This window comes from Macaca mulatta, chromosome 9, assembly GCF_049350105.2.
Source record: "Macaca mulatta isolate MMU2019108-1 chromosome 9, T2T-MMU8v2.0, whole genome shotgun sequence".
Taxonomy (NCBI): domain Eukaryota; kingdom Metazoa; phylum Chordata; class Mammalia; order Primates; family Cercopithecidae; genus Macaca; species Macaca mulatta.
The window spans coordinates 99,075,047-99,100,856 of NC_133414.1; the positions used below are offsets into that span (position 1 = coordinate 99,075,047).

At 39.4% G+C, this 25,810-nt stretch overlaps 1 protein-coding gene across 2 annotated transcripts in view; it reads right to left on the reverse strand.

Moving 5' to 3' along the window:
• Positions 1-24,387, reverse strand: part of ASAH2 (N-acylsphingosine amidohydrolase 2) — a 65,971-nt gene extending 41,584 nt beyond the window's left edge. Inside the window, exons 1-7 of one of the 2 annotated variants that reach the window (XM_077945590.1) lie at positions 24,209-24,387; positions 21,141-21,269; positions 17,885-18,117; positions 14,771-14,920; positions 7,323-7,499; positions 5,867-5,994; positions 4,630-4,707 (exon numbers count right to left, since the gene is read on the reverse strand). In XM_077945590.1, the coding sequence (XP_077801716.1) occupies positions 4,630-4,707; positions 5,867-5,994; positions 7,323-7,499; positions 14,771-14,920; positions 17,885-18,117; positions 21,141-21,267 (893 nt within the window). In that variant the 5' untranslated portion in view covers positions 21,268-21,269; positions 24,209-24,387. The remainder of the gene's footprint in view (positions 1-4,629; positions 4,708-5,866; positions 5,995-7,322; positions 7,500-14,770; positions 14,921-17,884; positions 18,118-21,140; positions 21,270-24,208) is intronic. The other variant, XM_001100613.5, reaches the window with a different exon arrangement.
• Positions 24,388-25,810: the final 1,423 nt, after the last annotated feature.

Here is a 25,810-nt window from a genome sequence, read left to right on the forward strand (position 1 = left end):
GAGTTCTGTAAGTCAATACCATTCGAATAAATTAGTGTAATAGCACAAATAGGATTTTTCTAACTTTTTACACAAATGATTCAAATAGCTTACACAAATCACTGCCCTTGTCATTTTAAAAATATGCTTTTAAAGGGCCCCCTTACAAGACCACTAACTATAAGAATAAAAGGTTTGCAATATATAAATAGAAGGCAATGGAGAGGAGAGGAGAAAAAAGGAGAGCAGGAAGAGGAGAAGGAGGAGAAGGGAGATGAGGAGAGAGGAGGAGGAAGAAGAAAAGAAGAGGGAAGAGAAGAAGAAGGAAGGAGAAGAGGAGTCCATGTGATGCTGCAAATTCAAGGAAGAAAACTTGGCAGAAGAAAAGAGGAAGGCAAAGGGAAGAAAAGCAAGACAAAGCCTTTTCAGTTGCAGTATCCTTGAAGAAATAAGTCGGCCTCCTCACGTGTCTCAGAGCTGCCTTTGTAAGTGTAGCTGTATGAGTAGTACCTCTTCCACTGACCACAACTGCCACTCAGATTATCTGCACTTGTGACTTTCTTTTTGATGTAGACATTTGAAACCTGTTTTGCTTTCTCCCTTCATGTTTTCTTCATACACATAGTGTCTTATTGCATCCGAGACTCTCAAGGTTCTGTTTATCCTCCTTCATTGGATGACAGACCCTTTGGGGTACCTTACAGAGTCTCCCAAAGTGAATTTTGTAAATGTTACACAGCCTATATTTTAATTCACAATTCAGAACATCCCAAACATGTTCTCCATGTCTGGAGAAAAAACATTGAATGCTTTCATGTAAGGGGAAAAAGGTACAAGATAGCAATTTTTTTCTGACATAGAATTTTCTACCATAGATTTTTCTGACGTAGAGCAACTAGAGCAAATGTTGGCCTAACAATTGTAAAGGGCTTAATGGTTCATGGAACAGTTCCAGGAATATAATTTTATTTCATTCCTCAAGTCTACACTCTTCCCAACCCTTCGACAGCCCCAACTCCCAACCCTAGCTTGAAACACTTTAATGAGTTTTCATTCCTCTTGGTATAAAACAACAAATTCTTTGTCATGACATCTAATCTCTATCTCTTACTTTGTCTTGCATCACCCTGCCCCGTTGACCCCTGCACTCCAGCCACACACACCTTTTACCAGTTCTTCAAATGCTTCCCCATTTGTGTTAAATGTTCTTTTCCAATCCCCCCATTTTTCCAGTTAATTCCTACTCCAGTTTCCAGCTCCCATTGTTGTCACTTCCTCAGGGAAACCTTTCCCAATCTCTCAGACAAGGTCAAATTCCTTTAAGATAGTTCTACATATCTGCCTTTCTTAGCACTGAGCCCAATTATAATTTTACATGTATTGTATGCCTATCTGTATGACTGCTGTCTCCTTCAGTAGACTGAAGTCCTATAAGGGCAGCAACTCCATGTGTATTTGTTCATCAGTGTATCCCATAATAATTTCTGTGTGGAGAGAAGATATGATAGCCACATTTGAAAATATGGCACTGAGTCTCAGAGAGTTTAAGGGATTCATTCCAGTAGTACAAATATGGGTACTAGATTCCAAGGTACTGGATTCCTGATTTCAAGGCCAGGGAATACATCATTCCAAGGAGGTACTACATGGCTCATAGTAGGTCCCTAGTACAGACTTGCTGAATGAAAAACTGAAAACAAAAATGAAAGTAAGAAGGAATGAATTATGAACTCAAATATGGTTTTCATTGTGAAGAAGATAATCTTGGCTGTGATGCTGGGCAGGTCACATCACCTTTCTAGGCCCTTACTCCTCTGCTGAAGGTTGAACTAGGTCATCTCCATGTTCTGTGATTCTGAGTTGCTGTGCTTCCAAACTCCTCTCACCTTGGGATTCTGTCTAACAGCAGGCACCTACATGTGGTGGGTGAGTTACTTAGCAGCCCAGATTTGACTTTATATTTTGGATCATTTTTAACGTGTTCAAAGAGCAATTACACTATGAAACAAGAGGCAATTGCAGGAGCAATTACATCAAAGATAACATACGGCAGCTACAGAAACAATGGAAAGTTATTGCAGGGTGTTAAGCACAACAGATGGAAAAGCTTTGCTATAACCTTGACAGTTGACCGAAGAACTTCCAGATACATGCTATAATTGTATGTAGGGAAGCAAAGAACATCTGGCCAAAAGAATAGTATTTTTGAATTTTCTGTTCCAGTTATTAAATGATTCAAAAACTGACCAGGTGCAGTAGCTCACACCTGTAATCCAAGCACTTTGGAAGGCCGAGGTGGAAGATCAGTCTGGGCAACAAGCAAGACCCCATTTCTACAAAAAATAAAAAAATAAAAATAAAAAAATAGCTAGGTGTGGTGGTGAGCGCCTGTAGTCCCAGTTACTAAGCAGGCTGAGGTAGGAGGATCACTTGAGCCTAGGAATTTGAGGCTGCAGTGAGCTATGATCACACCATTGCTCTCCAGCCTAGGCAACAGAGCAAGAGCTTGTCTCAGGGAAAAAAAGAAAAAAAAAGGTTCAAACGCTACTAAAAGGGAATTGTAAATGGTCTTGGTCCTTCAGCCAAGAGTTAAATAGAAACTATAAGGGCGACTCTATCTCCTTGTCCCAACAAATTTGGGATACTCAGTGTAACTAGCAGAGATGTATGCTCTTATCCTGCCCTTCTTGTAACTGAATGCCCCACTAATGTGCTCTAGAATCAGGACCTGTCTTACCTTTCCAGTCCACCTCTTACCCACGCCCTGACCTCACCCACACTCTGGCCTCATGACTCCCTCTGTTTTTCAGGACCCCGTGAGAAATCCCATGACCCCTTGAAGGTCCAGTTCAAATGTCATTTTCTCTTGGAAGCCTTCCACAGAGCTCTCAGGAAAAACTCAGGGCTACCTCCTCCAAACTCTCACAGAATTATTTATGCCCATGTGATAGTACTGGTGGTCATCTGATTCATGTTATGGTTATTTGTCTATCTATTTATCTCTGTCTCCTGCCCCAATCACCTCACTGGCTTGTGAGACCCTTATAGATAGAAACCATACCTTATTCATCGTAACATACCCCACTCACACAGTTACACGCCTGACATTTAGAAAGTGTGCTGAGTTAAATAAATGCTAAGGGGCAACTAATCAAGAGATAAATTCATTGTAATAGAAGAATAAGTCCTATTATGTCAGCCCATATAGCAAATTTTATTAGGGAGCTTTTAGTGACTTCACTTTTAACACAAAAGAGGAACTCAAATGCTAAGAATTGCAAGCATTCTAATAATGGAATTTTTTAGAAGAGGTAGAGTATGTTTTCTATTCCTTTTTAGCTAAAATGATTAAACTTTTTTCTGTGTTAGGCACAGAACTAGAGTTGTGTATGCATTATCTCATTTAATCCTCAGACAACCCTATGAGGTATTAATATTCCCATTTTCGAATAGGATAGTTAAGGTCTAAGTGGATTGAGTTACTTTCTCCAGGCCACAGAGTTAGTAAGTGGCAGAGGGCTGGGATTTGAAGCCAAGTTAACCTTACCTTAAGACCTGAACTTTTTATTACCATGTTGTTCGTGACCTACTTTTAGGGCCAACTCTGGTGTGTGAACTGTGAATCATAGTTTTTAATGTTTTTCTTCACCACTTTTTTGTCACTTTTACTGCGAGTTTTATTCACATAGCGTCTTTCACTTAGATATTTTATAATTCTATTTGGCAGACCCTTTATCATCTTTCTAATCATTATTATCAATATTTTAAATACTTTATCCCACAGTATGCTCAAAAATACTTAGGGATGAGAAACAGGAAGACAGTCACAGAACTTGTCTAAAGTCACATTGCTAATAAGGACAAGAGCCCAGAGCGAACCCAAACCATTTGACTCTAGCACCCAGCTCTATCTGATACTTCCCTAGGGCATGTCTGCATCATTTGCAAGTCCATAGGTCAAAGAGTCTGGAACTACGCTACCCACCCAGTCAATTCCTGAGTCAGGCCAGTTGCAGTAACCAAAATCACATATGAATGCAAATGCCTTATTTTCAAGAAAACAAAATCCATGTGCTTTCCTAAATGCTGTCACTCCCAGATAACGGTGCTAAAAGCTGGCCCCAGCTGTAATTTTCCTTCACTTGCTTCCTTTAGGTGTTCTCAGTTCTATTTTATCCCTACTTGGCATTGTCCTACATTGGACTTAATCCTTTTAGGGAAACACAGGTAAATAATCTCAAAAACATAATCACTTTCCTGGTTGGTCAGATTATTTTTCATTTTATTAGGAGAGAACTGTTTACCATCATGGAAGCTCCACATGTGAGATCTTGATAACATAATAAGCATTAATGTTTATTGAGTTTTTACATCATATGTGAGATGCTGTGCCAAGCTCTTCACCAAGATCCCTCATTTAACATCCCTGTATTAAATCTGTTTTGCAAGTGCAGAACTAAGCCCTGAGAGGCTGAGAACCCCGTACAAGGCCCATGGCTGGACCCCGGTTGTGTCTGACTCCAGAGCCTGGACTCTTAACCACACAACTTATTCTCAGTGTGTGCTGGTACTATTCTGGTCTCTTTTCCCCTCTCTTTAACTAAGAAAAGCTACCCAGACAGAATTATTTTTAAAAAGGAAATAGAGTACCTGATAAGGCCCAAGTCGTCTCCATTCAAATCTACCATTTTCAAGACTACCATTTCCTTGTCTGTATTTGAAGAATACCTAGTCAGGAAAACAGAAAAGCACAGTCTGTTCTGTGTTAGAGACTGACCCTCATGTAAGATGAACAGTAGCAGCTGACACAAAAACAAAAATGCTTCTCAGTAAGTGAGATGTCTTAACAAACAGTGGTTCTGTGAACTGCATCCAGTACCTCATTTCTCAGCTAAGGAAAGGGTATGTAATTGCGATCAAAGTTTGGGGGACTAGGGTCAAGTAACTGGAGCTGAAATACACATATTTTTATATAATATACAATATTATATAACATATAGGTATTTCTTAACAAAAGAGATTTGTCTTTGAAATTTCCACTCATATCAATTTTTAATGAAATATCTTTAAAAGAGCAGGGAATTTGCAAAATCAAAAGCATTCAAGACCTGCAACTTAAGTGTTCTTTTATGTCCTATCAAGGGAAATCAGATTACATTTTCTAAAAATCATCTCCTTTGAAAGCTATTGAAAAATATGCAGAAAAATGTAAAATGTCAAGTGGTCAAGTTAAAACTGTGATATTATTTTACAGTGTTACAGTAACCAAGCACTTCTCTTCTGTCACAAACCTGGTTCACCACTTTAAAAAAGACAAAAAGGCAAAATAATGCTCTCCCTTGGTTTTTCCATTCAAATATGTGGGTTTATTTCTTACTCTTCTGTCCACATTCTTTATCCTTTTATTTTCTCTGTCTAGTCACACTCTTGTGGACTAAGATGATTTATTCTGGATAACACATAATAAAAGAGCTATTCATTAATTTAATAAATATACATTGTGCACATTTTTATCTCCATTTACTCATGAAGAAGCTGAGTGACAATAAATTAAGATAAGTAAATCACTAAAGGTCGCATAACTAGAAAGCAATAAAACTAAGCTGAGACCACAGTTGTTCCTGATTTCAAAGCCCAGAGTACTTCAAGCATCCACCCTGGCTCCCATAATCAACAAAGTGGAAAGATTCCTGAATAAACTGGTGTTTGTTTCTACATTACTTTTTGTTTCTACTTGTCTTAGATTATAAAGATGTTTCTAAGACACTGTAGCTGTAATATTCTCTTAGGACCTCACCATATTCATCAAGTAACAGCCCTGTACTTAGATTTTGTTGCTGTTCCCTAAAGGGAATGAAACGATATCATTTTGAAGATTTCTCCTCACCTTGCTCTCTCTGACTGCGGATTTTGAAGGTAAGAATAGGGACTTCTGTTGATCTGCACACCATCCACATTTCCTTTATTGATGAAGATTTTACCTGGTTTCATATTTGTGTGTGCTATGTCAATGCTCTGAAGGTTAAAAAAGAGGGAGCTGTTATAAACTTAGAAATCCTGGTGGGGATAATGACTTAGTCAATACAAACAGAAGAGCCCTGTGAACAATTTCCTTTGTCTCTAATGTGTCCACATTATGGGATAAAAGTTGGAGAACCACACTGCTGTTGCCATTCTGGAGGTAAACAGAAATGGTTTTCAAGGTTAAGATAAAGGAAATGCCATGTTGTGTGGAAGCACAGTACTGATTAATGCCTGAGCTCACAAAAAGCCTCATCTGCTGGTCTCTCCAGACTGCTAAATGAAGCTCAATTTGTCACTTCAGATAGCCAAAATGGGAGACTTGACTCCTACAACACTAATACAAGTTTTGCTAACATGTGTTTCCACCTCCCTACCCTTGTCATTCTACCACCAAGGCAGAGTTGTTCAAACTTTTTTGACTGTGAACTACAGTGAGAAATACATTTTTCATCATAGCTTAATACACATCAACATATGCATCCCAAAACAAAAGTTCACAAAGCAAACTATACCCTGACTGTGTGTTATACATTATATCTTACAATCTATTTTTTAGCATTTTTTTGTAATGTTTTTTGCAACCCATACAATTGATTTCGTAAGCCTTTAATACATTGTAAGCCTCAGTTTGCAAAACATCATTGTAAAGCAATTTCTGCCTATGCTAGCTGGATCCCTGAATTTTGGGGGTGACACTGTAAGAAAAAAATAGAGAATAAGCCTGGAATACAATAAAATGAAGCAAAACATTAGCAAGGATCCTATGCAACAAAATAATAAGCTGGAAGACAGAAAAGAGAGGAGTATAAGTTCAAACCAGAAACAGGAGAGGAGTTTAAGGGTATTTGTCAGGAGCACCATGGAGGTCTGCATCTGTAGTAGAGAACTTGAAAAACTGGGATGTGTATTTACAAGTTGGATTCTCTTTGTACTTTGGGAAATATTTTAAAATCTTAGAATCATTTGTAATTACTTTTAGCTCCTTCATGGGTTTCTCTTTGTGTGACTTTGTGCATAGAACAGACTATGTAGTGCCCTCTACAAAGAACCCCAAACCAAAATGTTTTCTGTCTGTTTAAATAACTACATCGGGCTTACTCCCATAGAAGCCTTCTTTTCCAATCATCCATGCCTCAGCCCCAACAGCCCATAGCTCAGAACCAGAAGCTAAGAGAGAGGCAGGGAGGAGAAAGAATGGTACATGCTAATACTATGCTCAGACTCAAATCCTATAGGGACCCTTCATATTACATCCAATCACTCCTAAAATACTTATAAGCAATGGTAAAGAACAGCTGCCTCTGGAGCTCTTTGCCTACCTTCAAGATACCTGTGACCATGTGCTGAAAAGTTCGATTGCTAAATCCTTCACTGGCAATTACAAACACAGTATACTGGAAATATCCTGCAGGACCTGAATGAGTGTGAGTGCCACTCAGGATGACATTGTCTCTTCTGTACAGGGAGCCATATTTACTCTGCAGTCTGTTCAGGACCTTCAAGAAAAAAAGGAATTGAACTAAGAAGAGGGATAACATAGGAGCTCAACATGAGAAAAGGCTTTCATGAGTTCAATCACTGATCTGTACCAATAACATCTGTATGAATCCATTCTCATGCTGCTAATAAAGACATACCTAAGATTGGGTAATTTGTGAAGAAAAGAGGTTTAATTGACTCACAGTTCAGTATGACTGGGGAGGCCTCAGAAAACTTATAATCATGGCAGAAGGGGAAGTAAACATGTCCTTCTTCACATGATGGCAGGAAGGAGAAGTGCAGAGTGACAGAGGGGAAAGCCCCTTATAAAATCATCTGATCTTGTGAGAACTCACTGTCATGAGAACAGCAGCATGGAGGTACCCACCCCCATGATTCAATTACCTCCCATGGGATCCCTCCCACGACACATGGGGATTATGGGAACTGAAACTCAAGATGTGATTTGGGTGGGGACACAGCCAAACTATATTAACATTCCTTTCAAATGGCCCCTCACTCTATGTTTGAGGATATTATCATAGTAATAACAATGAAATAATAATAACAATACTTAACATTTTACAGATTCTTGCTATGAGCAAACACAATGCTAGGTATGTTATATATAGTATGTATTTAAAAATCTTTATTACAATTTCAAGAGCTACACAGGTATTGTTAAGCCCATTTTTAGCTGAGAACATTGAATTATACAAAAGTTAAATAATTTGCCTGTTGATCTAATAAGTAGCAGAGCCAGACTCCAGACCCACGTCTAACTAGAGAACCAGTACTCTTATTCATTCATCATTCAACAGGTGCTCTAAGCAAAAGAATATATGAGGTTCCTGTCTTGAAGATATTTTTATTCTAATGAAAGACAAAGACAGTAAGCAAGCAAATAAATATTAAATATTATATCATAGAGTGATAAATGCTATGAAGAAAAATATTGTTGCATAAGGAAAAAGAAACTAGTGGGTGTTAGTGAGGAAAGATCTTCTAAAGAGGGGCACTCTTTTAGCAGAGGCTTAGATGAAGAAAGCAAGCTGGCTGTGCAATATCTGGGGGAAAAGCAACTCAGGTATAGTGAGCAGAAACTGCAAAGGTTTTTAAGCTACTCTACTACCTCATTTCCCAGATGAAGAATTCAGTACACCTTGAAACGAACTCTTAGACTTGTTGGTCTAGGGGAAGCCATCCCCTATGATGCAAGGACGCCCTAATAATCCTGTGGAGAGACCTAAGAGGATAGGAAGCATCCTGTCAGCACTAACTTGCTAGCCATCTGAGTGAGCAACCTTAGAAGTAATTTCTTCAGCCTTGGTCAAGCCATCAAACAACTGCGGCCCTAGCCAGCATCTGAGTGCCACATCGTGACACAGAAGTGATGATATACAACTTGTTCTAAAACAAGTCAGAATCGTCTAACCAAGCCACTCTGGGAATCCTGACACACAGAAACCTTGAACAACATGTATTATTGTTGTTTTAAGCCACTAAGTTTTTAGGCGATTTGTTGTACAGCAATAAACAACTAATACAAAGAAACTCAGTAAATGTTTAGTGAATAAGTCAATCAATGAACATCCAAATGCAAGACTAATGTCTTCATATGGTGCAGACACATCAAGAAAACACCAGAGAGAATACTGGTGATGTTGCTGAGTACCTGTTGCTGTTTATGCTTTAATAAGCTGCAATCTAAAGTTTGGTATCTTTGCGACTTTTAGTAAAAGATAATTTAAAAATGATCCAGCAGTTTGTAACACAAAGGATAAATGCTTGAAGGGATAGGTACCCCATTTTCCATGATGTGATTATTAGGCATTGAATGCCTGTATCAAGGCATTTCATGTACCCCATAAATATATGTACCACGTACACACAAACATTAATTAAAGAAAAGGAAAGATCCAACAGAAGTGTCAAACCCAAAGCAATCGTTAACAATGTTTACCTTGAGGATGGCATAGACACTCTGATGAGCTGTCTCTCTGGAACATGCAATAAAATTAAAAGCCCTCATTTGCATTCGCCAATTTCTGTGGTGTAAAACTCCTCATCATGATCAATTTCAAGCTACCAAAAGCTTAACAGCCAGCTCACAATGTTCCCGAATATTTACAAATTGGCTCTTATGAACTTGTGCAAGCTAGTTCCAGCTCACTGCTGGTAAGTGGGGAGTAGCAGCTTCTGTGCTATGTACTTAATATACATAAAGATAACCATTCAACCTCTGATCTATACCATTCTCATTCCAGTCATAACCATCTTGCCTCATTAACCTCTCCATGTCCCAAAGACTGATTGTTTGGATACCATGTCCACATAAGCAATCCTATGATGCAAGACAAATACAGAATGGAAGTATAATCTAACTAGATTAACATCCTTCTATATTCCCTCTGTTTGATCCTAATTCCAGCCCCAATCCCTCATCACTCTCATATATTATTCTATACTGTAACTACCACACTCATGAAGAAGAAATGTCTGTAAAGAGAAGAGAAAATGATCAATGAAGGGACACCATGGAAAGCTGAACTAAAGTCAAAAGCTGATGTTCTTAACAATTTACAGCTAAGACAGGAAGGTAGTAGAGAAAAAGAGCCACAGGTCAACTTTAAAGCTCCTTAACCCCATCCTATTTATTCCTAAAGAACTGTGACATTAGGGCTTTAGAATTAAATGCGTTTCTTCATGTCTACTCAAGTATCAAGCCCTTAAAAAGACAGAAATTATGAATCTTGAATTTTAAAACAAAAAAGACTACAAACAGTACACATGAATTTTATTTTAAACTACAATCTCTGATATGAAGCCAGACATATGGGACTTCTAGGGGAGAAAAAAAGAAAAACGTAAAACCTAGTTATATAACAATGCCAGGAAGATAGCCATTGAAAATAACATGTTTCTCAGTTCATGAAAGGAGGGCATTTTAACACAGGACAAAGCAGCTACGTTTATGTCTACAGCTCACTTCTGTCTTCAGTTTCTATTCCATTTCCTATTGCTGACAGTCTTGGGAGCATGACATAGAAAAACCTAGAAAGTCCTTCTGTTTTCCTGTCCTGCCTCACTGCACAGAGATCTTCCATAATCTTCATTCTGTGCTGGAAATTTCATCTATCTTAAAGCCGAGACTGAGAACCTGCATAGAAGTAGGTGTTATAAATAATCTTAATAGCACTTATTTAGCTACATTTATTTCTCACACCTTCCCTTGGATTAATTTGGGAAAACTAAGTGGGTTCATTTAACAACCTTCCCACTGGGTCTCAGATTGCACGAGGATGTAAAAATAGGAAGAGACAGATAAATGGTGCCCACTATTGACTTGATAGCCTCTACAAACAAACACATTAAACTCCTCCCCACTCTACCTGCCAAAGTCTACCTTTGGTTCTTTCATTTCTGCTAATGACCATACTATTTCCCAATTAGAGCCATCTCATTTTTCAGAAAAGCAGTATAGTATAGTAGAAATGAGCATGAATTCTGACACCAAGATGCTTAAGTTTGAATCCTAGCTCTGATAGTTCCTAGCTGTGCAACCTTGGATAAGTTACTCAGTCCTCTGCAAACTTGGTTTCTCAATCTGTCAAATGATATAATAATAGCTCCCTCATAGAGGTGTTTGGAGGAGTAAGTACACTAATCCATACAAGGCACTGACAAGAGTTTCAGACTCAGCATGAATATTATGTTAAGTATTGGCTTTTATGTATATTCATGTCCAAATCTCACTCACATTTAATTTCTTTCTTTCCTTCCTTCCTTCCTTCCTTCCTTCCTTCCTTCCTTCCTTCCTTCCTTCCTTCCTTCTTTCTTTCTTTCTTTCTTTCTTTCTTTCTTTCTTTCTTTCTTTCTTTCTTTCTTTCTTTCTTTCTTTCTTTCTTTCTTTTTGAGTCAGAGTCTCATTCTGTCACCTAGGCTGGAGTAGTACAATGGAGTGACCTTGACCTCGGCTAACTGCAACCTCTATCTCCCAAGTTCAAGCAATTCTCCTGCCTCAGCCTTCCAAGTGGCTGGGACTACGGGCACCTGCCGGCATGCCTGGATGATTTTTGTATTTTTAGTAGAGATGGGGTTTCACCATGTTTGCCAGGCTGGTCTCAAACTCCTGACCTCAAGTGGTCCACCCACCTCAGCTTCCCAAAGTGCTGGGATTTTAGATGTAAGCCACTGCACCCGGCCGACTCACATTTAATTTCCTATCCCACCACCATGTAGTCTCACTGACATCACATTGGTTTAAGATCTTTGTGCCAGCCTCACATGATAAAGGGGGAAATTGTTAGGCAAAATTATAAAAAATAAAAACCCTTCCAGCAACTCGTTTCCCTTTCTTGTTCCTTCAGCCTTTTAACATCTTATAAAACTCCCCTGGGTGAAATACCTCTGTTTGAAATACCTAGTATGATGATTACTGTTTTCTTAACTGGACCCTCACCAATAGAGCCTCAGTATCACTTTAAAGAGTCTGCTAATTTTTGTCCTCACTTCTAGTTCCACTCTATTCCAATCCATATCAAACATCTCTACCTGCTTAATCATCCTAAAACAAAATGGTGTTTACATCACTCTGCCATTCAGAAGATTTCTCAGAGTCCATATCACCCACAGAATTAAAAACAAGCCGGCATCTCAGGCCCTCTGCGATTATGATAAACATATCTTCCAGATACATCCCCAACTACATGCCTCCATATGTCCTAATAGATCTCCTCTCTTCCCTCATAAAAGAGTCTACATCCCTCCTTCATGCCTCTCTGTGTTCATTCTGTTTTTTCCATCAGATTTCTCTCCCTTCCCATCCTAACCATTTAAAATTCTGCTCACTCAAGTGTTATTTCTACCATGAAAATGTTTTCCTAATTTGCATTTCTTGAATCCCCATTGGTGATCTTAAAAGACCATATGTCCACAAAGTCAGATATTTTGCCCTTCAAGAAGTAAAGCTTACTTTTTCACCACTGAGTGTGAGCTAGACTTAGTGACTTGCTTAATGAATAGAACAGGGTGAAAGTAATGGTGTATAACTTCTAAACCTGGGTCATACAATGCACTGTAGCTTCCTCCTTGCTCGTTCTCTTGGGTCACTCACTCTGAGGGAATCTAGCTACTGTGTCGTAAGGATAGGAAGAGTGAGGAACCGAGGCCTTTGGCCAACAGTCACATGAACAAACCATCTTGGAAGTGGACCTTCAAGCCTGAGTCAAGCCTTCAGATGACTCCTCCTTTGCCATCACCTTGATTGCCATAGAACCTAAACCAGAGCCACCTAGCCAAGATAGAATTCCTGACCTATAGATCATACGAGATAATAAATGTTTGTTGTTTTAAGCCATATAGTTTAGGGTAATTTCCTACCCAGTAATAGACAATTACTATCCTACCTTACCTTCCTTCAGTTAATTATAGCTATCTGTATACTTCTGTATACCTCTATATTTCACAGTCCTTCCTTCTATCCACCAACTAGAAAATCATCTCATAAAGGAGATGAATTATGACTTACTTAGTTATGTGTCCCCTGAAGTGACACTAGCAAAGTACCTTACAAAAAGCAAGTGGTCAATGCATTTTTCCCTCTAAGAGTATAGAATAATGTCACTTTTAAGAATGTATCTACTACAAAGACACATACACACACATGTTTATTCCAGCACTATTCACAATAGCAAAGACTTAGAACCAACCCAAATGTCCATCCATGATAGACTGGATAAAGAAAATGTGGCGCATATAAACCATGGAATACTATCCAGCCATAGAAAAGGGTGAGTTCATGTCCTTCGCAGGAACACAGATGAAGCTGGAAACCATCATTCTCAGCAAACTAACACAAGAACAGAAAACCAAACACCACATGTTCTCACTCTTAAGTGGGAGGTGAACAATGAGAACACATGGACTCAGGGAGGAGAACATCACACACTGGGGCCTATTGGTGGATGGAGGGCTAGGGGAAGGATAGCGTTAGGAGAAATATCTAATGTAGATGACGGGTTGATGGGTCCAGCAAACCACCATGGCACGTGTGTACCTATGTAACAAAACTCCACGTTCTGCACATGTACCCCAGAACTTAAAGTATAGTTAAAAATGACAAAAAAATAAAAAAAGAATATGGACTCAGGGATTAATCATACCTGTGTTCAGAATCCAGCTCTACCATTTGCTAACTGTGTGAAATTTGAAAAGTTACCTATCTTCTCCAAGACTCAGTTTTCTTATCCAGAAAATAGAAATAACAACAAAGCCACCTCACTGTTTTGTGGTAAGTGCAGGAGTGGAGAAGACACTTCATCCCCTGTCCTCATATCTCCGCAGATGGGGGAGGCTTCAACTCTCCTCCCCAAGAGGGAACAATGTTAAAGTGATGCTTTTAGGCCATCTCATCATCCCTCTCACTGGCCCCTTCACATGGCATGAGGAGAAAAGTGTTTAATAGGTGAGGCTAGCAGAACCTGACATTGCATAATGGACCTTTATGGTCATCGTTCTGGTCAAAGATCCAGCGCTCCTCTTTCTCACATTCATGAATATGTGAGCAGACATTAACAGAACACATTCTCTCTTAGTGACCCGATCCCATGCAGAAAATATAACTGTGTCAGGGCTTAGAAATTGCCTTAGAAAGATAGAATTGGAAGTTCTATCAGTCGCTTGCTTGCTTGCTCGCTTTCTCACTCTCTCTCGCTCTCCCTCTCTCCTCCTCCTCCTCCTCCTTTTGTATGGATTTGACCATTTCAAATCCATACAAAAACAATCAGAATACTATAATGAATCCCTATGTACCTATTACCCAGCTTCTATAACTACTAATTCATGGTCAACCTCATTTCAATGTTGTATTTTAATTCACATCTGATTCCTCACATGTATTCTCAATTGTCTGAGAACCTGAGGAAGGGCTTAGTGATTAATTGGTACTCTCCCAACTTCTAACAAGGAGAATTAAATAAGGGAATATATATATATATATAAATGTAACCTGGCACATTATAAACTTTCAATAAAAACATTAGCATTAATAATGACAATGAGTCATCAGCAGAATTGAAAGCAACTTTTGACCAAGATAACTTAGACTGAAATAGTGAGGATCATTCTCCTTGTAAGATTATCTACTATATTGTCAAGAGTCTATAACATTGAAGGTAGTAGAATTTCAATGAATGAGAAACCAAGAGGAATTAGTTCCTGTCACATTCATCCACTTTTCCTTAAACCATATCATTTCTTTGTTCCTTTCTCCTCTCAAATCACTTACCTCCAGTCTGAGCCTTTGAGATACCATGCCTATGTCAATGCTGACAAACACTGTTCGATTGGACCCATCAGGTTCTGCCATGATGAAAGCACGACTGTACAGCCTGGTGAGGATGCCCTGTGCATTCTGGCCAGATTTGCTGTAGCCCATCTAAAGAGGAAGAGACAATCAGAACTGCTCTGTCTCACTCCCCTACTACTAGAAACCAGGCACAAACATACAATATAGATGACTGCAGAAAGACAAAGAAAAAACATCCACATGACATGGTGGCTCTGAGTGAGAGAATATATGTTTTCAAAAATTAAAAAGAAAAAGGAAGAAAGAAAGCCAAAAAATATCATAAAAGAGGCTTGAATCTTCCATATAGAAAAATGCAAAGGCAAAGAATTGATCAGGTTGGCAGAAGCTGTTCCCTGGCTTATGGGCAGGAGGGAGTTGGTGAGACTTTGGAAATGCTATTACTAACACTAACACGTGAGATCTTTCTGGCCTTTCTGGTTTGGGCAATGGCTCTTTTTCTCCTGCCTGTCTAAGATGTACAGAAAAAAATATTTCCTCTACCTCCACCCCACATTGCCCAGGAACATTTAAAAGATTGAAGGTTCTCTCATGTTGGTTGTTTAGTATACGATTTTGTTTTCTGAAGAAAATGGTATCTTCATAATTAAGTATTCTTCACAGAGGGTACCTCGCCCTGGCTTTTACCATAGTATTATTCCTGTCGTGGGTGCAACTGGCTGGTAAATTCATTTACCGCCCATGACATGGGGTGGTAAAGAAATTTACCAAGACAGTCATAGGTAAAGAAAGGCAGATTTATTAGGGAAAGTAAGAAAATATGTTGCAAGGGTACAACAGGCAGCACAGCAGAGAAGGGGCTGTCTGCAAATATCAGGGAAAACCCCACCCCCAAAATTCAATGTGGGTTATTTTCTATTTCCCTAAGCGTTGGCTGGTCTGAGAAATAAAGGGAAAGAGTACAAAAGAGAGAAATTTTAAAGCTGGGTGTCCAGGGGAGACATCACATGTTGGCAGGTTCCATGATGCTCCCTGAGCCATAAAACCAGCAAGGTTTTATTAGTGATTTTCAAAAGGGGAGGGAGTGTATGAATAGGGTGTGGGTCACAGAGATCACATGCTTCACAAGGTAATAAAATATCACAAAGCAAATGGAGGCGGAGTGAGATCACAGGACCACAGGATGGGGCAAAATTAAAATTGCTAATGAAGTTTCAGGCACGCATTATCATTGATAACATCTTATCAGGAGAAAGGGTTTCAGAGCAGACAACCTGTCTGACCAAAATTTATTAGGCAGGAATTTCCTCATCCTAATAAGCCTGGGAGTGCTACAGGAGACCGGGGCTTATTTCATCCCTTTGGCTTCCACCGTAAAAGACAGCTGCCCGCAAGGGGGCCATTTAGAGGCCTACCCTCAGGGATGCATTCTCTTTCTCAGGGATGTTTCTTACTGAGAAAAAGAATTCAGCAATATTTCTCCTATTTGCTTTTGAAAGAAGAGAAATATGGCTCTGTTCCACTTGGCTCACCGGCAGTCAGAGTTTAAGGTTATATCTCTTGTTCCCTGAACATTGCTGTCATCCTGTTCCTCTTTCAAGGTGCCCAGATTTCATATTGTTCAAACACACATGCTCTACAAACAATTTGTGCAGTTAATGCAATCATCACAGGGTCCTGAGGTGACATACATCCTCCTCAGCTTACAAAGATGATGGGATTAAGAGATAAAAGTAAAGACAGGCATAGGAAATCACAAGGGTATTGATTGGGGAAGTGATAAGTGTCCATGAAATCTTCACAGTTTATTTTCAGAGACTGCAGTAAAGACAGGTGTAAGGAATTATAAAGGTATTAATTTGGGGAACTAATAAATGTCCATGAAATCTTCACAATTTATGTTCTTCTGCCATGGCTTCAGTCGGTCCCTCCATCCCTGACTTCCCGCAACACGCAAAGAAGCAGGGGCTGGAGGGAAGTTTTATAGGGTCATGCTGGAGTGGGACATATGCAGAACGAGGTTGGGCTGCTGGGGCTACATGCAGAGTGAGGTATTTGGGAACAGGATGTTGTGGCAGCAGGTTATCTATGATTAGCCATCTCTCAGAACAATTGTTCTCCCCACCGCTGGGGCCCCTGACTTATTAGGACTCTACAACTCTCTAAGCCAAATCAGATCACATACACCTATCCCAAGTCACTTCTCTCACTGTGTCATAAAATTTACCCGTAAAACTATACCCAGGTCTTCAGAATTTTTTCTACTGTTTGCTTTACCCCTCCTGGGAGTGTTTATTTAGGGGTCACATTCCAGGATCACTTTTCAGAACATACAGTTGAGAATCATACCTGGAATGTAAAGATTACTTAGAGGGAGGGAGTGAATCCCATTAGACAACTTCATGCTCTGGTTTCCTAGGGAAGCACTGACATAAATGGGTATTTCCATCACATAGACAAGACTAGCAGTCAATAGGCCACACCTGACACATAGAAGTTTTATTTGCTTTCACATATTGGTGCAACCTAGGTTTCCAGTTTTAGCTAGAGTTGCCTTTATTTTTCAAGTAAGATATTTGAAACTTCAACTCTTTAATCTAGGGATTTTGGGGCTTCTTCTAAAATACTGCAAGATAGGGCAGCCCTGAGCCCCCATTCTTATATGGCAACAATCAGCTAAATCCATATACTTTCTTTGTGCTTTTTTTTCCCTCAAAGTCCCCACCATTTCCTACTGCCTCCCACTCCCAAACTGAGGATTCACTAGACATTTATTATGTTACACTGGCCTGGTGATGTCATTTATGGTGCCGGCTCACCCCCTGTCATATTTGAGTTTGCCATCTCTGCCACTTCTGCTCATAAAAAAAAAAAAAAAAGAAAAAAGGCCAATGGACTTTACAGGGGAGTTATGATTGAATAAAAGTTTTCCTCTTCTTTCTAGTATGAAATTCATAGTGCTAGACAGCAGCAAGGTCAATTAAAAAGCTAGAAGAAAATGATGATGTTGTAATAATCAGAAACGAATGCAGTTTGTAAAATAATAAAATTGGTTGTTTCACAGTCTCCTTAAGGAGCCCATTGCCTACTTACCAAATTGATATCTGCTACTTGTCCTGTGCAGTCAGCTCGTCCAACACCAATATAATAGCCACTGAAGTTCTGAAATAGAGGAGGCTCTGGGGTTGAAGTCACTGGAGAAGTTTGAGTGGCTGTGGAGCTCTGGGTGGCTGTGGAGCGCTGGGTGGCTGTGGAACTCTGGGTGACTGTGGAGCCCTGGGTGGCTGGAGGGTTTGGGGTGGTTGAAAACAAATGGCCTCCTGAATCTAAAACAGAATAAGAGATTTGAGAACCAACATTTCAGCCCTCTTATTTGTCAACATCAATTAGAATACAGCATATAGGCTCAGGTTCATAAGGAAAACTCTTTATATATTTTCTTATACATAAAAATATACAGAGAGAAACATCTCAGGAATCTGTTTAAAAATCATAATCCTAAACGGGATCTTTTTCTTGGATGAGAGATGTTTCAGACTAATGATCAAGGCCTCTGTCAAATGTCCTTCAACTCCTCATCATGAGCCATTCCTTGTCAAACTCACTGCCTTCCCTCAACACCCTGCTCTTCTTTTCCAGCTAAACTAAACAGGTGCCAGGTTTACTGAATGCAGCATCTGGGGATTGGTTTCTTCCATTCTTTCTATCCAGACTCCTCACTCCTTTCCTCTCCACCTACCAAACTCCACCACCTGCTTCAGAGTTAGTCCATTTCCATCACACCTAGATCCGACTCAACTCCTCACCTGCAGGATGCCACCCTGCTGGCTCTACCTTGGGTCTGATCTTCTTTGACCTTCTAAAGACTCATTTTTAATGCAACCTAGATCACTGTATACATGTTGATATAATTTCATCTTAATTATTCTAATATTTATATATCCATATCTATATGTGTGTGTTTATACACATATATTCTATATTAATGTATGCATACATATTTATTATACACACACATACAAATATCAAGGGAAGCAGAATGACATACAGGATTTTTGTGAGAAGATAGTTGCCAGAAACAAACTGCCTGGTTTGAAACCTGAATCTAACACCTACTAAGCGATCAAATTGCTTAACCTATTTCACCCCAATTCTTGTCTATAAAATGGAGATTATAATAAAATCCTGCTTTCTGGGGTTGTTTTGAACAATAACTATGTTCACTAATATTATAAACTGGGAGCAATGGCTAATATGTAGCTTTGATTTTCTTTACCTATTTAAACATTTTATATATTCATTATTTTGTTTATTTCCATTCCCCAGACAAGAGTCAGGAGTTGCCAAGGCATCAAATATCAGTGTCACAAGGCATTCGTGGTCAGAAAGTACTTAGGCAAGAGATTTATAGCTGATTCCTTATGAAATCCTAGAAATTCAGAGCTCAAAAAACTTAGAGATCACCTAACATAATCTCCTCAGTTTTACAGATGAGAAAACTGAAAATCAGAAAATTGACTTAACCAATAGTTAATGGAGAGCATGTGATGATTCTGGTATGCAATCCAGATCCTCAAACTCAGAATCTGATGCTCTGTAGACCAAATTCTAGATGGAGTTAGAATCCATTCCCAAGCCGAGATTTTCTTCAAGACATCAAGTATTGCAAGGAGTGGAGCAGGCATCTTCGCTATTGCTTCACTGCTACCAGCATAGGAATGTCATGCCAACTAAAGCCAAACCTAACACATAGTCAAGGGTATGTTATTTGCAATCTCAGGGTCTCCATTTCCCCAAGTGTAAAATGAAACTAATGTAAACAGTAGGGCTAGCATCAACCCTTATAGGATTTTTGTGATAATTCGATGAGAAAATATTCTAGAATCCTCACTATAGTGCTCAACACAGAAACCATTTAATAAACAGTAACTACTGCTATAAGAATAGTTACCATAATTATTAATAACCTCCCTGAGTCTCAGCCTCCTGATTTCCTAATTTTAAGAGGTAAAATGGAATAATTCCTTTTCTTTTTCTTTTTTTTTTTTTAATGGAGTCTTGCTCTGTCACCCAGACTGGAGTGCAGTAGTGTGATCTTAGCTCACTGCAACCTCTGATCCCTGGGTTCAAGTGATTCTCCTGCCTTGCCTCAGCCTCCCAAGTAGCTGGGATTGTGGGTGTGCACCACTATGCCCAGCTTTTTTTTTTTTTTTATTTTTAGCAGAGACAGGGTTTTGCCACATTGGCCAGGCTGGTCTCGAACTCTTGACCTCAGGTGATTCGCCCACTTTGGCCCCCCAAAGTGCTGGCATTATAGGCGTGAGCCACCAGGCTCAGCCAAAACTGAATAATTCTTAATGATCCTTTCACTTCTATCAGTCTATGACCCTGCTGTGCCTACTGCTGGATCAGAGGATCTCTTATCCTCTGTGTTTGCTAGGAATTCAAAGCCCTGGGATATGGTAGAGAATATGCAGGAAAAGAGGCTACAAAAGGGAAAACTGAGGTAGAAAATACCATCTTCTCCATTTGGCCTAAGGCCATCCCTGTCTTTACTTTGGTCAGAGCTTCAATCTTCACCTGTCTTCTCTACTCATTTAACAGTTATGTAACCTAATACTGACTGAAACAGAGGCTCCACCAAGACCCACTGCCAATCTTGTGTGTAGCCTACATTGTTCTCAAAAACTTAGTTTCCAACATTGAAAAGAAAATCATGAGATATCTAAAAATTCTAATTTCCAGCTTCTCTGGAAAACTCAGGCGATCTGAGATCATGTGCTCTCTCTACAACAAACAGCTGCACCTGGGAGTGGCTGTAGGCCTTCTTCACCAGAATTGCACCTGCCTCCTCCTCGGTCCACCTCCTCACTCCACCTCATTTGCAAAACTTGATTAGCCCTTGTAAGGATTTATGTTTGAGACCCCATTCTCTAAGGCTCTTCACAGACTAACTGACGTTCATTCAGTGAGTTTTTCATTCTCCTTTTGCCCCCAGGAGAAGATGATGTCTACAAGGAGGCAAAGACAAAGATTAGAGGCTCAGGGCAAAAGCTGCCCTTACCAGACCTTGACAAATCTTGAGCTGTGCTTATATCAATGGAAAAACGAATGGCAAACACGTACATGTCAGAATGCCTGTCAGCTGGCTATTGGGGACAAAGGTAAACTTGATAAAAACTGCTATCAATGCGAAAGGGCAATTAATGCAAAGGGAAACGGCTATTCCAGGCTGCTTAAGTACACGTAGAACTATCAGCAGACACTGTTTTTCTCTTTGGTGTCCACAGTAATCAAGAAGTTTCCTACAGGCCTAAAAATTGCATCTAAGAGAGCCCATGACACTTGCCTTTGTGGTTTTCAATTGTCCCACTGGTGATAAACAAGAGGCTGAGAAGGGCCACTGTGATGGCAGTCATCATTACAAGGAGGAAAATCAGGAATGTCTCCAAGTTAGAGAAGGTGCGTTTGGCCATTTCTTCTCAGGTACAGCAGAGATGGAAGAAGAAATATTGAAGAGGAAGAAATCACAAATTAAAATGCAAAAGCTTTAAGCCAACTGAAGTTAAGATATCTTTTTTTTTTTTTTGAAGACAGAGTCTCGCTTTGTCGCCCAGGCTGGAGTGCAGTGGCGCGATCTCGGCTCACTGCAAGCTCGGCCCCCGGGGTTCACGCCATTCTCCTGCCTCAGCCTCCCGAGTAGCTGGGACTACAGGCGCAGCCACCTCGCCGGCTAGTTTATTGTATTTTTTAGTACAGAGAAGTTAAGATATCTTAACTCTTTCATATTAATGGACTATACCAAGGATGACAGGTACAGAGCACTTACCACTCATTCCATAGACCAAGCCCATGGCAGACAAGACCAATCAATTACAGCATTCTTTTTGAAAAGCTCGAATGTGGTTTCCAAATCTTTCTCAATACAACACTCCTTCTGGCAGCAACCATTCATGATTTAGCATTGGCCACTGAGCTAAAATCTACTTGCATTCCTCAGCCATATCACACTGCTTTCATTTACGGTGATGATGCTGTTTATGGATCTGTACATGGGTCTGGGCTGAGAGTGCCCTTGTTGACAAGGATGACTGATGCACACATACTTCTTGTATTTGGGAGAAGGCTGGCCGGGGTTAGGAAAGTATTCTGAGGTTATGGACTTAGTAGAATTATCTTGTTCACCTGGAGATGAAGCCCGTAACTTTGGCCTTTACACTCTATGTTTTAACTTTCAATTACTATCTGGTGAGAAATGGGCATGGAAAAGGGAATTAGCATCTCTGGTCTGAAGGCAGGCATTACAAAACACATCCCCCTTGAGTGATCAGAAGGATCCCAAACATTTTGCAAACCTTGCATCAAAGGACGATAATTTAAAATGCTCCTATGTTCTACAAAAGTATCAAATGTCATTACAGATTCCTTAAGATGTTTTAAGGGAGGGAGAATTAATCATTACTCAGAGGAACTATACAAGTTAAAACCCCATAAAATGTAATAATAAGAAGAATAATATGGTGGTTGAATATTTAGTTCTGAAATCTGACTCCAGCGGTCAAATTTCATTTCTGCCACTTACTGGGTGACTTTGGGAAATCCTCCCCCAATACTGAACGTCAGCTTACCCATCTGTAAATAGGAATATGATTATGATCATCTTATCTCAAAGTTCTTGTAAAACCTATCTCATAAATTTCTTATAAAAATAAGATGAGATGAAGCAACAACACTTCTTTTGTTCAATAAATGCTCAAACTGGTAGCATGTATCAATAGATTCCAAAGTAGCAAAGAGTCTGTGCTCTTCCCTGTCCTTTAAGGGAATTTACAGGAGGCTAGTGTTAAAGGATGATTGAAATCACAGGTGGGACCTTCAGAGCTCATTTTCTTAACCTGTGCTTTAGGAAGCCTGAGAGGTTAAATGGCATTGGAATCCCAGGATTTGCCCCCAAAATAGGGGATTTGTGGCTAAGATGCTGCTACCCCCAAGAGTTAAAAAATGGCAACAATGTAGATATATTTAGTACGGTCCATTTCTTATTCAATTTGACTTAGGTAAGAAGATTAAAAAAATAGCATTTAGAGTTTATAAAGAGTTTACATTTACAATCCTGAAATTTCAAATTATCTCTCAAAATAATTCATAAAATATAGCGACACTGAGCCAGCATTCACATGTGCCAAGAGTTTCTTAAAACTCAGTGCTGCTGTTCTCTTTAGATATGGGGATATATTTTTCAACCTGCCAGTCTCTACCCAGTCTTATTTATCTAAGTTACTGCCTGGTCTGTGCAAGCATTTGATTTTGCAATCCCTGGGCTAGAGGTGACAGAACAGTTCTAACAGCAGACACTTCAGAGAGTAGGCTGAACTGGGAGTGAGCAAAAAGACTGGAACATCTTCCCAAATCTTCTGGTTATTTGGAAGATTTCCTCATCCACTTATCACCACCATAATCCCCTTACCCCCCAGCAGCAGGGACAACTTCAAATGTGGAGCAAAACAAATCAGTTCTGTGACTTATGACCGACTTCTATTGTCAGTTCCCAGGAGTCAGGAAACACATCTAAGATATGCCTCTGAACTCTAAGGATCTACAGAGAATTACTACTCATTAGCAGCTCTTCTGCTAGAAAACTTCAAACCCAGTATCTCTAGTTCTTGCTCAGAGCTTTGGTTCTCTAAGCCTTCCTACTAGCCAAGATGACTGACAGTTGGATCTCCCAACCCCACAGCATGGACAGGCAGATTGTGTATGTGAATGTGGTCATGTAGCGGAAGGTTGTGTATCAAACAGAGAGGGTACAAAATAATACTTCTTTTTTATTTCTAGTTTTGCGTTGGTGAGCTGATGACATTTTATACCACTCAACAATGGCACTTGATTTAACATTAGCGTTTCCACATATTACGTGGACTTGAATGATCTACCTCACGTGTTTCACCATTCTGTTTAGCTGCCACAATTGTTGCCAACACAGTAACATTCTTTTTGAACCACTTTAGCTGACTTGGGTTAGCACTATTTATTTCTCATTGGTGACTAAAATCTGAATTTGAATGTTAAAGCAGATGCCTTCCCGCCTTTAGAATGCAAACACACCTTGGTAGAGCTAAGCCAATAAATATATCTTAAAGGATTATAGATTTTATAATGGTTCACATTTAATCTGTAATAATCCTGAAAACTCAATAATGAGGCTCTAATGGCACATTAGCAAGCCATTTGCCACATCTTCACAGAACAGGGTCCCTGTTTTTCAAGGAGAGACTAAAGGGTAACAATTTGGCAAAAGAGGATTCCAAAGCTATGAGATAAATTGAAGCTTTAGGGTCTCTTCAAGATCTCCGAGACAATAGGATAATTCAATAGCCCTCCTTCCCTCCTTCTCCAAGAAAACATAGCCATCCTTACCTGATTCTAGTACTCAAAAGAGCTTTCACATCCCAGTGAAGCAAATGGCCATCCAGAATCGTGTCTGCTTTCCCCTTGCACGTTGCTGGGTTTATATTTCCCAGCACTTTCTGAAACCTACTGAGAAAAAATTTTCAGTCAAGTCCAGGAGTGTTAGAGCTCTCATTAGCATACCTTTGTGGGCTTGGTACAGGTATGAGATTAAAGAGTATTGATAACAAAAGGCTTATACACGAACTCTCTCTTAGGGCAGCCTGTTATCAGAGGTAGAAGTTGCAGAAGGCCTGCTGGACTGAAGGTCGTTTCACTTTTTCTGTAACTTTTCCAGCATGACAAGTTCTGCGCAAAGCTTATAACCTGAATCACACACACACACACAAAAATGCATCTACTTCATTTACCATTGGTCGTTCTACAGCAAAGAGCGTAGTAATATATGCTGGACATCAGTGTGGGCTGTGGATAGCAATAGGCAATATTTTCACCAATTTCAGAACAGAAAACTAATCTTAATTTTTATGAGTGCTCATAAAAAGAATTCTAAATTTTAGATTTGCTAAATGTGAGTAGTAAATAATGCAGCAAGACTGCTATGCAACCATTAAAAATCATACTGAAAATAATTTAATGACATGCAAAAATTGCCAAATATTAAGTAATTTTAAGTTTACAAAACAATATGATCCCATTTGTAAAGTAAACATTATTTTTACTTTATATACATTATAAACTTTATATATGTTATATATTAAAGACTGTAAGTACAGGAAAATGGTAAGAAGTAATTATCTGGTGATTATGGGTGGTTTTGTTTTCATCGTTTTGTCTCTTAGTATTTCCTATCATACGTATGCATCACTTTCAAAATGGGGAAATAAAATGTTTTTCTTCCTCTTGGAGAATATAGACCACAGCACAAAGTTAAACAATGGGCCACGGAGACAAAGAAAGCAATAAAGAAACCAACCAACCCATTCCCTTTTTTTCCCTAGTAAAATCTAAGCTGTCTAGGACACATTTTAAAGAAGGCCACAAAGGCCGCTTAATTCCTTGCAGAGTTTGATCAGAGACAGGCCTGCAAAATTCCAACTGAAGTATTAAAGACACAAGTTCCTTCAGATAGGGCATTTAGTAATGCATCTTAAATTTCTCTCTGCTACTACAGAGGGGGAAAGATTAAATCATGATATTAAACAAGGTTTTTTTAGTGCATTTATGTAGAATTATTGGTTACAAGCAAACACCAAATCTAGTTAATGCAGGACAAGAGGGGGAAAAGAGGAAAAGTAAATTCACTGGAAGACAGCAAGAAAAGCTGCAGACCCAGGCTCAGGATGGCCAGGAATCAGAACATCTCTGCAGATCTAGGTAGCAGGAGCTATCAAACAATCTCTTCAGGGCATTACCACTGAGATGGATGGACTCCAACTACTTTAGGTCTTGTGTTGCTCCACTCAGGAGCCAGTTTCTGAAAGACAGCTATATAATACCTTTATCCTTTCATTTGAGGGGATACTTAACTGGGAATCTTAAAAAACATTCACAAAGAGAGAAGAGTAGTTCTCCAAAATAAAATCAAGGTGCTGTATAACTTATGAGCCA